Genomic DNA, 11803 nt, shown 5'->3' with positions numbered 1-11803 from the left:
CGGCATGCACACGTACATGCACACATACACGTCCCTCCAGCCTGCCGGGCCCCAGGGCCTTTCATCTCGCCCTGACAGGCCCCTCTCCCGGCTTTTAGCCTCAGAGAACTTCCTGCTAATAGTGCATTAACCTTGGTGGGGGCTGCCAATTACTCGACACTAATGCGGGGGGGGGGGGCACTGGTGCGGGCGCTGACTGCGCTAACAGGCGCAGGGGCCAGGTAGCGGGCGGGGCTCCCCTTCTCACCCGAGGGGGACGGGCAGGAGGCACGGGGCTGGGGGGGCACGCGGTGTGTTCCCAGCTCCGGATGGCAGAGCGTGGGGTCTCTCCTGACCTCATTAGAGTAATTAATGTGCCTTTTGAAGCTGGAGAAATCGCTCAGAGCTGTGGGAAAGGGGCGCAGATCACAGGGTGGGGGGGCCGTGGACGGTGTCTGCGTGCCTGTTAAAAGTGTGTCCCAGTGAGTCAGGCACAGAGAGAGCCCGAGTGACAGAGAGGGACAGACGGAAATGAAGGGGGGCCAAGGGAGAGGCACTGCAGATGGTGAGAGACACCAATAGGGAGGTGAGCAAGGCTTCAGAATCAAATAAAGACAGAGACACAGAGACAAAAAAGCAGAGATGTGTGGAAAGACCCACAGGGCGAACAGATGGGGAGAGCGCAGGGGGGTTGGGTTCGGGGATGTCATCTCAGTACCTCCCTGGGACTGTGGCCTCAGTTCCTCAACCTTCCCTGGCTACTGGGGACCTGCTGGCCACTCTGTACAGGGCTCTCCCAAAGAATGGTAGTAGGCAGTCAGGGAAGACCTCCTGGAGGTGGCAGTAGCGCATCAGAAAGGGAAGAGGAATTGTGAACAGCCTTGGGGCATGATGGGAGATATTGCCAACAGAGAAGAAAGTCAACTGGGGGCCAAGGCAAAGGACCCCGGCTGGAGGGAGGGGGGACCAGCTGACTGTGACAGAGATGGTGTTTCTTCAGGAACCCAGGCTCAGGCTGGGCAGGAAGGGTCAGCAGGTCTGAGGGAGACTGGCCAGAGGGGCTGACGAGGCTTGAATGGGCAGCAAGCTCAGACCATCCCATGGTGGACATGGCAACAAGGTGGAGTTGAGGTGTGAGAAACAGGGCCCCCAGCCGAACCTATTTCCCCACCTGTACAGTTTGGCTCAGGCCACACCTGGGTAGACTGTGCAGCACAAGGCTGCCACCTGGTGGCAGCCCCCTCTGATGACAGCTCCTTCTAACAACGTGGCCTCCATGCTTTCAGCCAGAGGCCTGAGGGTAACTTCAGGCTGGGCAGAGAGCTACAGGCCAGCCACACTGGTCCTGCTTCCCACAACCAAATTTATAGGGTCCAGGGGGGAATAGGCCAGAGCCAGACTCTGCTTAGAAACAAGGCCCACAGAGGAACTCATCAAGCCCATCACAAAAGATGGGAACCAAGGTACTCCAATGGGACTCAGGTGACCAGTATGGGCCTCAGATGGCCAAGATGGGGACTGAAACACCCCCATGAGATCAGGTGCCAGGATGAATCCCAGATGATCAGGATGGGGACTGAGGTACCCCTAAGGGGTTCAGGTGCCCAGAATGGGGATCAGTTGCCCTGATGGGACTCAGATGCCTGAAAGGGGTTCAAGATCCAAATATGGGACTGAGGTGGCCAGGATGGGCACTGAGCCACACGCTGTGGAATTCAAGTGTCTCCGTGGGACTCGGGAGGCCAGGACAGAGGCCTGAGTGCCAGCACAGATTGCCTGGGATGGGGGATCAAGTTCACCAGTGATTTCACTGGAGGCTGAAAAGAGAGAGACAGAGTAGGCACGGGGAGCCTTGGCTGGCTCCAGACCTGGATGCTGCAGCCTGGGGCTCTGTGAGAAATGGCCCTGGAGTAGTAGTGTGTGGTGAAGCAGAGGACACTGCCCTTGAGGGGCCCTGGGCTGAAGCTGGCCTGGAAGGGGAGCCCTTAAGCAGTTTGGTGGACGAATAGGAGTTCTCCTTTACTAAGCCTAGAGATAACTAGTGGCAGAGTCTTCTTCCAGGCAGGTGGGGGCAGGTCTCCTCCATCTTTCCCCCTCCTTTGTGGGATTCTGCATGGGACCCTCTAAACAGTTAGGGATGATCCAGATGGTCACAGGTGGGAGAACAGGCTGACATGGACCCAGATCTGCTGCCCCCTGCCCCACCCGTGAGCCAGGGGCACTGGGTCTGGCCCGCTGTGGAATTGGGTACCGGCTACAAAAGCACTGCTGCCTTTATTGTCCCCGCCCCAGAGGAACGGTGCCCCCAGACAGGACACCCAGCCTGCCCGCCTTCCAGGCCTCAGCCTGGGGCTGCCGCATTCCCACCAGGGAGGGTGACTGGTATAAGTCACATCATGGCCAGGGGCCTCAGAGTCCTGCATAGGGCTGCCAGTGCCCCTCTGGCTTCCACCCGGTAACCTGGGCAGCCCTGTCTGCAAGGAGGGCTGAGTTGGCTTCCAGTGGGCCAGGAGGGCCCACACATGCTCTCTGGTCCAGGCGGGGTGTTCCAAGCACTGGGAGGGCCCCTGCCTTTCGTCCTTCCCCCAGGGCCACTGGAAATGCTGCCTTCCTGAACCAAACATCTGGAAAGGAGGGGTAGAAGGTGGTGAGAAATGTGGGTAAGCCCACCCCGCTCTGCCCCCATTCAGCTGTGTTTGAGGCTGAGTGCTGAGCCCTCTAACATCCCAGCCCCCGCCCCCAGCCTGCAGGCCTTGCCGACTCCAGACCTGGGAGGAAAGGGAGTAGGTGCCCTAGTCAGGAAATGCAGACACCAGAGGGATTCGCGACCATACCCACGCCTCCCTCTACGTGTGGGAGGGGGGCCGGAAAGTCAGAATTGTCCTACGGTCTCCAAGCTTCGGGGACTGAGCCCGCAACATGCTGGGGTTAAAGGGGCCATCAATCCCGCTCAGGCGGCCGCTGGCCCTGAGCCCAGAGCCCCTGGGTCACCTCAGTTGTCAGCCCCCTTTCTGTCTCTGCTGCTCCCTGTGCCTGGGACACTCTTCCTAGGGCTGGGCGGTGGAGAGGCAGTCTCAGACCCATCCCCCAGCTTTGGTAGCACCTGGCAGGCATCCTCTATCTCTGACACTGATCTTGGCCTTCAGTGTCAGGCACAGAGGAAGTGCTCACCTACTCCAGCCATGCAGCTGGTTCCCATGTTAAAGAAATGGGAAACTGAAACGGTGAGACAGGGGCCTCAGATGAGGCCACGCAGCCTGTGACGGCAAAGCAGTGCTCACTCCAGGCCCACCCCTGCTGCTGGGTGCTGACTACACTGAGCACAGGCACAGGTGGTCCACCTGACTCTCTTCCTGCTGATCCCACCCTCCACCCACCCAAGGAGCCCCTGAAAGTGTGTAGAGTGCTACCCTACCATCTCAGGTTCCTTGTCTCAAAGACTGTCTCCTCGTCACTGTCCATCGAGGTCATCTCGGTGGGGTCCTCGGTGTTGGCCAGGAGCCCGTATCTCCTCCGCTGTGGCTTTTTCAATCTGAAAGCAGGCCCAGGCTCACTCAGTGACTCTCTCACGACCTCTCCGTGAAGCTGCTGACCCCCTGTCCAGCTTCCCACCTTTTCCCATAATCCTCCTCTCCATGATTCCCAAAGCCTTGCAGTGTACTTTCCCGGCCTAATTGCATTTCTTCTCACAATGGTCACAACGATTATCAATTGCTCTTATGTCAACAACAAAAGGTGGATGGACATCTCCCTTGGCAGGCCCGGGAGCTAGGACCCTTGGTGGGGGCGGGGTGGGGGGGATGTTGTTATCCCACTATACAAATAAGAAGACTGAATCTCAGAGAAAGTATTAGGGTTTGCCAGAAACATCAAGTGGAGAGCTGTCTCAGACAGAAGCTCTGGCTCCTGACCACCACCAGGAAAACCGCGAGGTCTCTCTGAGGCCTCTACGATGGATACAGCGTGCACTGACATGGAGACAAGCGTTGTGCACCCACAGCAGTGTTCGAGGAAGACAGAAAATGCCCGTTGAGAGCGCCTGAACATGGTCAACTCTGTGGGACACAGGCTCTCTGGAGATCAACCCCAGAGAGGAAGCCAAATGCGGAGATCAGGGGCCCGAGGAGGGGGCAAAGGGCCTGCACCAGGCAGGGGATATGCCTCGGGAAAACCAAAGTGAAAGAAAGTGAAGTCGCTTCAGCGTGTCTGACTCTTTGCGACCCCATGGACTGTAGCCTGCCAGGCTCCTCTGTCCAAGGGATTCTCCAGGCAAGAATACTGGAGTGGGTTGCCTTTCCCTTCTCCAGGGGATCTTCCCAACTCAGGGATCGAAACCAGGTCTCCCGTATTGTAGGCGGGAAAAGCAAAAAGGTCCTCAACTCTTGGGGGAGCAAGGGCAGAACCTAGACACTGATAATCATGGCCAGCCCTGGACTGAACAGGAGCAGCAAAGAGCAGGGGCAGGCTCCGGTCTGGCACCGGCCGGGCTGTGAGCGTCAACCACAGCGAACGTTGCGGCCAGCCCCAGCTCGCAGACGCAAATTGGATTGGTGGCCGCAACGCTCGTCGCCAGGCTGGCGGAGCCGCATAGTGTTCCGGAGACTCCCGGTGCCCTACACAACCCACAACCTCCCGCCTCCGTGGCTCCCTGTAGAAAACTAGCAGCAGCACCCAGAAACTCAGAAAAATAATAGTGCATCACGTGATTTTCTTACCGCACCCACCCACGTGACGCTGGCGTACTAGGCTTCAGGAGCCTAATCACGTGGGGGCGCGAGGCGCGCGAGGATTGGCTGCGCCCGGGCGGCGGCGGCGTGGGCCTGACGCACCTGAATGCCCGGATGAGGAAGTAGAGCGCGGCCAGGACGATGAGGCCCGTGACCACGTAGAGAGAGCGCAGCAGCGGCGAGCCCGGCGAGCCCAGTGGCCACAGGTGTGTGTTGTTGTGCGGTGCACCCGGCTGGCTCCCGTTCGTCACGACGGGCGGCGGCGACAACGTGGCCTGTGGTGACGGGGGCGTATCCTCGGCTCCGTACAGCAGTGGCGGCAGCAAGAGCGCCGACAGCAGCAGGAGCCGCGGCGGTAGCAAGCGCGGCCCCATGGCCCGGCGGAAACGCTAGTTGCGCCCCGCCCCCTCTTAGGGGCTGTCATTCAGTGGCGCGGGGCAGTGTCAGCCAATGGGATTCAGGGGCTGGCCTCGTAGCCGGAAACGCCTAGCCACGCCCCCGGCCGTGCACCTCACTTCATCTGGGCCCCTAAGTTTCCCCGCGTCCCGAGCTCGCCGGCTCCTCGCTCAGCCTGCCCCCGAGAGCTCAGAGCCTCAGTCCTGTACCCCGACAGGAGCGTGAGCACCGCGGCCGCCCCGCCCACCACGCCGGGGACGGGTTATCGGGAACACCCACCAATGTCAGGGACTTTGATGCGGAGGCAGGTGCGACCGAACCCGGCGGGCCTCCCTCCCACCTGGGCCCTGGGAACACTTGCGTCCCCACCCAACTCACCCTGGGCTACGGTGACACCTGCGCAGTAGCACACTGGGCCTGATTCTCCCGTGGAGGAGACATCCAGGCCCCGAACCTGCACATCCTGCCTTTGGGGGCGGGGGGACCAGAAGAGACCAAACACATCCCGTGGGAGAAGAGGGGGTTAAGCCAGTGACCTGGACCTCACAGGGCCACACCCTGCTCAGAGTTGACACAACCAGCCCAGAACCCGAGGCAGTGGAACCAGGGCTCAACCCTAAGGTTCTGTACCCCAAGACTGGGGCAGAAAGCAAGCAGCTTGGGAGCAAGGCCAGCCCCATGGGCTGCAAAGATGAAGATGTCCACGGTCACTGCCAAGACCTCAGCCTGGGCTCTGGGAGAGGTGCCTTCCCCCTGGGATGGGGGGCCCCAGGGACTACCTCCTCTGCTCAGGCTTGCCACACCCTCTCAGACCCTGAGAGAACAGTCCCAGGAGAACTGCCCAAGAAGGCAATGAGCTGCCAAGCTGGTCTTCCTGGTTTGATTCCAGCTCATGCCCAGAACAGAGGCCGAAAAGGGTTTTCTCCAGTGGACTCTCCTCCCCGCCCCTTCCATCTGGACCACCCCTGCAGGATCAGTGTCCGCCCTCCACACCACACCCCAAACAAGACTCAAGATTTGTGGGTGGACACACCATCCCTTTATTCAAATGTGACTTCCACGCTTTCTTGTCACATCGCCGGTGAGGACACACCGCCATGCCAGCACCACAGGCCTGTCCTCCTGGAGCACCTTGAACCCCGTGCCCCAACCTTGCCAGTAAAACATCTGCTGGAAAGACAGGAGGGATTGGGGGGAGCACAAGGGCTACTCCGGCAAGAAGTGAAGATGCTGTCCCCAGTGGATCACGCTGCCAGGAGGGGAGAACCCACTGCAAGGGCCTGGGCCAAAGGGCCACATGCCTCCCGCCCCGGGAAGCACTTACAGGCGACGGGCTGCGAGGGCAGGCATCCGTGCCTCTGGCTCGATCCTGGGTAGAGTCCCTCCTGGGACAGGGACCCCAGGTCAACACTGTTCTCAGGCCACACTTCCTCCGGGTCACACTGACTTCCATTCAACCTGCCAAAGCAAACGAATGTTAGCCCTTACCCCTGGCAGAGCTAAGCTCCCCTCCCTGCCTCCCCCCAGAACAATCCACAGCTCCTGGGAGGGTCTCAAGCTAGTCATCGGGGCCAACCTGAGGCCCCACCATGGGCAGGCCTGAGCCTTTCAGGTGGGCCAGGCTACCTTCCACTCTTAAGCAGAGCCAGCCACCTATTTGGGACGGAGCTGCTTAGAAAACGGCACAAGCTCTGGGAAAAATGTCATGGCAGCAGCAGACACCATAGAGAACTAGTTAGGAGTGTGACTTAAAGAGGTCTGGAAAAGACAGTCAATTGATGAACAAAAAATTCCAAAAGGCAGGGCGTTTGGTGGTCTCCAATCCTACTAGCGGGTGGAACCTACTGGTGAAACTCAACTGCCCAGGCTGCTCACCTGGCTGCAGGTGGGGAAGGGCAAATGGCCGGGGCCTGCCTTTGGTTCCACCTTGTTTTTATTTAAAAAAAAAAAAAAAGGAAAAAAAATAGAAAAAAAAGTCAAAGGAACATTCCCCGGGTAATATGGCTTTCATATGAGCGCCCGAGAGAAGAGGAATGCGGACGAGCAAAAGGAGTTACCTCGGTGACAGGACTATCTCCACATATGAGCTAGCCCAGGGAGCGGCTTGCGTCTCAGAGGGTTCTGTTGGGCGCACAACACTTCTGTCCTCCGAGGGGCTGCAGCTTCCATAGGCTAGCAGAGAATGCTCAGAACTTGTAAAGCAACAGCAGAGCTAGCTAATGAGCCAGTCAGTCTGTGGTCACCCAGGGACACTGTCTGCATCCGCTCGCTCTCTGGCCTGATTCTAGATTAAGGGGCTCAGGGTCAGCGTTGGGCGCCCCCATGTCCACTGTCCCTGCTAGGCTGCCCGCCCATCGAGCCCTCCAGCTGCCACGGCCAGAAGAATCCCGGGGCTGTCCTGCAGTCCGAGAGCCCACTCCCATCACCCACCTGCTCGCCTAACTGGGTGGGGGCAGTCAGTGGTCACAGGGGCCCAGCCAGCATCACTGGCTCTACCTTCCTCCTCTAGCCCTGGGAGCTGCAGGCAGGATGGCAGCCCTAGTCCTCTAGCTGCCAGCTCTGCTCTACTCTGCCTGCCTCAAGCTGGCAGCAGGACGCGTGTGGTGCGATCAAAGGGAGATGCTCAGAGCGAGGTTCATTCAGACAGTCTTTTAATCAGCTTCGTGAAGCCAAAGAAAACGGCATACAAGGATTCCTCAACCACTTCAAATACAACAGTGATGGCATATGTGTATGACTTCCAGTAAAAAAGGACAATATAAACACACATTGTCAAGAACCTCTTGGGGACTGTGGGTCGCCCAGGACAGGCGGGCAGCCCGGGCACCTCCACTGCCTCCTGCACAGTCTGACCACGCTACACTCAGAAATGTTACACCAAGTTGGAAAAAAGCCACAGCTTGCTCAGCTTCCGACAAAGAGAGCGGATCCAGAGTTCGTTCAACCTCAAAAAAGAGCAACCTCACGGGGTTGACCCCGCTGAAAAGAAACGAAAATAGCAACACAACCAAAAACAAAATAACCCCCAGTTATTTTCTAAAAAATCTCTTGGCTAGTGGTAAAAAGGTTAAAAGTAAAACCAGAAGTGCGTTTCCAAACGATTTAAAAACCCTTAAAAACAGAAAGCACTTCCTTAAAAAGCAAAGGGCAGCAGTGAGGCCATCTGGGGGTCAGAAGCAGTCAGGCTGTGTTTGACAAGATCAGAACCAACAAGACTACAGAAGTGGGCACAAGGAGGCGTGGTCACTACACACTAACGATGCAGCGGCGCTCCCCAAGTCCTTAAACACACAGCCATTGGAAGGACGATCTCGATCAGGAAGGATTTTTACTCGTTGTGTGTAGCTGAGAACAAGAAGCAGGCACAGTGTAAAGGCGCAGAAGCAGACGGCAAGAGGCAGCAGTCCACGCCTGGCCCGGCCCTCGGGGCCCAGCCCTGCAGCCTCAGGAGCAACCAACCCCCCCATAGCCGAGGGTGGCCGTGGCCCACACGCACGAATGCTGCCTGCCCACTCTGCTCGGAAGCCCTGGATGTCCCTTTTCTCCTTGGTCAGAAGTGGCTGCTGGCACCGAGACATGAGAGGACAATCTTGTCCCTTACAGGGTCAGCAGAGTAACCAGCTCTGATCGAGGCTGGCAGAGTGCACTGAGGCGCACTGAACTCCCACCACCAGCCCTTGGAGCGCCACTTACCATAACTGTCGTAGCTATCTCTGTAGGACCCGCCAGAGCTCCGGTCATACCCGCCACCCTGACTCCGGCTGCACAAAGGACATAGATGGGCATGAAGGGCACCTCAGGGGGTTTCCACCAGCCCCCACCCTCTGCAGGACCGCTGCCCCCACCTGCTGTAGTAGTCTCTGGAGCCTCCATAGCCCCCACTCCTGGACTCGAACCTGCTGCCCCCATAGCCACGGTCCCCACCTCCTACAGAGGGCACAGAAGGAAAAGTGTGAGCTCCTGCAGCAATGCCCCCCACCTCATCCCCACAGGTGGCACTCACCTCTGGAGAAACCACGGCCCCGGCCCCGGCCCCCACGGAAGAAGCCCCGGCCTCCAGCAGAGCCACCGCGGTATCCACGGGATCGGTTATCAGATGACTTGCCTGCCTGGTCCACCCGGATCTGCCGCCCATCCACAGACTGGAGACCAAGAGTGAACACGGTAAGCCTCTGTACCTCCCGCCCTAGGTCTGCAGCCCAGACCCTCCGGACCCCAAAGTGGCCACCCCTCACCTTCCCATTCATAGCCATCATGGCGTCCTTGGCATCGTCGATGTTTTCAAAGGTGACAAACCCAAAGCCCCTGGATCGCTGGGTCTCCCTGTCTTTCACGACCACCACTGTGCAGTAGAGAGGTCTGAGGTCAGGACCCCGCCCTCCCTGTATGCAGCCCTGCTCAGCCACCTCCTCTGGCACCAGTCTCACCTTCAGAGATCTGTCCGTACTTTGAGAAGACCTGCTCCAGTGACTGCTCATTGGTGTCAAAACTCAGCCCTCCGACGAAAAGCTTGCCCTCATCTGATGCCATGGTGGCCTGAGGCAAACACCATTGAAATACTCTGAGGTCGGGCAGGGGCTTCCAAACTCACCCCTCCCTATTTTACTTTATACAAGTAACATATGCTCATGGGGGAAACCGTGAGAAATTATTTTGCTGCCCTTTAACCGTCCCAAGCCCACACCCAGTCCTTCATCTCAAACAAGCCCTTAATTCCTTTATCACTCGGGCCCCTTGCCTCTACTCTGTACGTGGGGCAAGTCCACCCCTCTCAGTCAAAACCCGGAGCTCCGAGAGCTGGGTCCACACCACGGTTCTGCCTCGCTCCTCAGTGCTACTTGACCATGGGGCCCCAAAACTCCAGGCTAGTTAACAGCCTCACAGGAGGTTTAACACTGGACCCTTAAAGAGGGCATCGACCACCATTGCCACGGGCTGAGTGCAGCCTGGCTTCCGCACTTTGCAAACACCGGAGGATTAAGTCCTAACTAGACCATCATGGCAAAGTGCTCGGTCCACTGGAGGGTACCGTGCAGGTAGTGGCAGGGGGCGCGGGGGGTTCTGCGCTGGGATGCCAACGCAGGGCGGGATTGTGGGGCGGTGCTTAGATTGACCCTTTATGGAACACAGGCTTCCGCTGAGGGGCCAGAAACAGGCCAGAAGGCGACCTGCAGCCGCGAAACTAGGACCCAAACTTAAGCCGTGGCTAGCACCGGGGCCGTGTTGCCCTCGCAGAACACCAATAGGAAGGCGGGGAGGAGCCCTGGCCCGGCCACGCCCAACATGCGCATGCGCCCCCGCGCGCGTCCTGCGCCACACCATCCGGGTATCGGCGCTCCCGCCATTTCGATAGGCGCTGTCTCGCGCTCGCGGCCGCCATTTTACGGAGATGTCACGCTCGCGGCAGGCCTGGCCCACAGGGAATGCCGTCCGGCCACGACTCTACCCAGTCTACGCTGCCCCTCGCCGCTGGCGGGGCGGACTCCACCCGCCTCCACCCACCACGGGGTGCCCGCCCTGGCACCGCCCCCGCCCAAGGGCGTGCCGCCGCCGCCCCGCCTCGTCCATCTAGCCGCAGGCCGCCCGCCGCCCCGGGCCCGTGGAGCCGGTGCCGCCAGGGCCCTCACCACTGAGTTGGGCAGGTCCCTGGCGCAGGCGGGAAGACAGGAGAGCAAAACGACCCGAGCCTCCTAACGCGTGAGTGAGGAGGGGGGCGCTGTGCGCCTGGCCTTATATACTTCGCTCCCAGGCCCCGCCCCTGAGCTCTCCTCCCCGCGCTGCACCGGCCAATCCCAGGCCCTGGAGACCGTGGCTGTGCCTCATATTCATGAGCTGGGGGGCCGGGCCTGTGGCGGTCCCGCCCCCTCCCGCGCGTGGGCGCTGTGCACAGGGACGCGCCGGGTCCGCAGCCCCCAGTCCGTGAGTGGGGGGCGGGGCAGGCTCGCGGCGGGGCGGAGCGGGCCTACTTCCGCATGCCAGCCCCCTGGCCTGTGGCGGAGAACAAAGGGGCTCTGGCGGATGGTGCCGAGCATTTCCTGGGAACCTTCTTGGGGTGGCTGAAACCCCTAGTTTTGCGGTGCTCCAGCAATTACCGACTAACCAACCTCACTTAGGTCCCCAGAACCAGCCGGGATCCAGTTCTCAGACACCCCACCTTCATCTGAATCCTGGCATCAGTCCTTATAAACTTGCCAACCTAACGGACAACCCAGAAGTCCTAGAACCTCAACTCTCCTGAATACACAACTTCATGTGGTCAGCCCCCAAGCCCGCCCAAACCCTAACACTGAGAAAACTCCATTTATGTGGACCCCAGTATTCTCCACGACCCCAGTATTCTCTTCCAGCTTCCCAACTTTGTTTCTTTACAAATTCCAGACTGCATCCACACCTAATTCCCACCCCAACCCTGACTTCACCAGGTCTGGTAGGTGGCACCCATACCCTACAGTCAGCCGGCCAGACATTTTTGTGCATCCTAGCTCTAGATTGCAGGCTGACCTTGACATGGGCTCTCAAACCCACAGAGCTGGGCTCTGTGCCCAGCCCTGGAGTCTGCACTGCACCCCAACATTCAGCTCAGCCCCCAACTTCACTGTGTGCTCTAGCCCCCTCCCCTTTCCTCAAAGCACACTGTTTTGCACCTAGAACCCACTCACTGCCTATGCCAGGGGCGTGCCACTTGGCTCCTCCCCATGAAT

At 59.2% G+C, this 11803-nt stretch overlaps 2 protein-coding genes across 11 annotated transcripts; both read right to left on the bottom strand.

Moving 5' to 3' along the window:
- Nucleotides 1-2234: 2234 nt before the first annotated feature.
- Nucleotides 2235-5094, bottom strand: FAM174C (family with sequence similarity 174 member C). Of its 2 annotated transcripts, none has more exons than XM_086411352.1 (3): nt 4695-5094; nt 3395-3511; nt 2235-2603 (listed from the first exon to the last, which is right to left on the bottom strand). In XM_086411352.1, coding segments are annotated over exons 1-3 (504 nt in total). In that variant the 5' UTR covers nt 5081-5094; the 3' UTR covers nt 2235-2602. The 2 variants fall into 2 exon arrangements, with proteins under 2 accessions (XP_086267478.1, XP_086267479.1); XM_086411353.1 differs by having other exon boundaries at nt 4809-5094.
- Nucleotides 5095-5219: 125 nt separating this feature from the next.
- Nucleotides 5220-10810, bottom strand: CIRBP (cold inducible RNA binding protein). 9 transcript variants are annotated; one of them, XM_086411345.1, is made up of 9 exons: nt 10730-10810; nt 9530-9638; nt 9338-9444; nt 9106-9244; nt 8948-9029; nt 8796-8863; nt 7160-7274; nt 6427-6560; nt 5220-6272 (listed from the first exon to the last, which is right to left on the bottom strand). In XM_086411345.1, the coding sequence occupies exons 2-9, from the start codon at nt 9630-9632 to the stop codon at nt 6076-6078; spliced, it is 945 nt and encodes a 314-aa protein (XP_086267471.1). In that variant the 5' UTR covers nt 9633-9638; nt 10730-10810; the 3' UTR covers nt 5220-6075. The 9 variants fall into 9 exon arrangements, 5 of the variants coding, with proteins under 5 accessions (XP_086267471.1, XP_086267472.1, XP_086267473.1 ...); XM_086411346.1 differs by having other exon boundaries at nt 5220-6269; XR_015167339.1 differs by having other exon boundaries at nt 6119-6272; nt 7160-7386.
- Nucleotides 10811-11803: the final 993 nt, after the last annotated feature.

The sequence above is a fragment of the Bos grunniens genome, chromosome 7, assembly GCF_055505025.1.
Source record: "Bos grunniens cultivar Pamir isolate PY7600 chromosome 7, Bosgru_T2T1.0, whole genome shotgun sequence".
NCBI lineage: Eukaryota > Metazoa > Chordata > Mammalia > Artiodactyla > Bovidae > Bos > Bos grunniens.
The sequence above is the reverse complement of the archived record's forward strand: the minus strand, read 5'-3'. Positions and strand labels throughout refer to the sequence as shown.

Excerpts from the sequence above, each read along its gene's own strand:
- CIRBP (XM_086411345.1), bottom strand. The coding sequence starts at position 9,632 with ATGGCATCAGATGAGGGCAAGCTTTTCGTCGGAGGGCTGAGTTTTGAC. Across the intron at positions 9,245-9,337 it reads TGATGGCTATGAATGGGAAG|TCTGTGGATGGGCGGCAGAT; the intron begins GTGAGGGGTGGC and ends CTTGGTCTCCAG. Across the intron at positions 6,273-6,426 it reads GCCCTCGCAGCCCGTCGCCT|CAGATGTTTTACTGGCAAGG; the intron begins GTAAGTGCTTCC and ends CTGTCTTTCCAG.
- FAM174C (XM_086411352.1), bottom strand. The coding sequence starts at position 5,080 with ATGGGGCCGCGCTTGCTACCGCCGCGGCTCCTGCTGCTGTCGGCGCTC. Across the intron at positions 3,512-4,694 it reads GCGTCACGTGGGTGGGTGCG|ATTGAAAAAGCCACAGCGGA; the intron begins GTAAGAAAATCA and ends GCCTGCTTTCAG.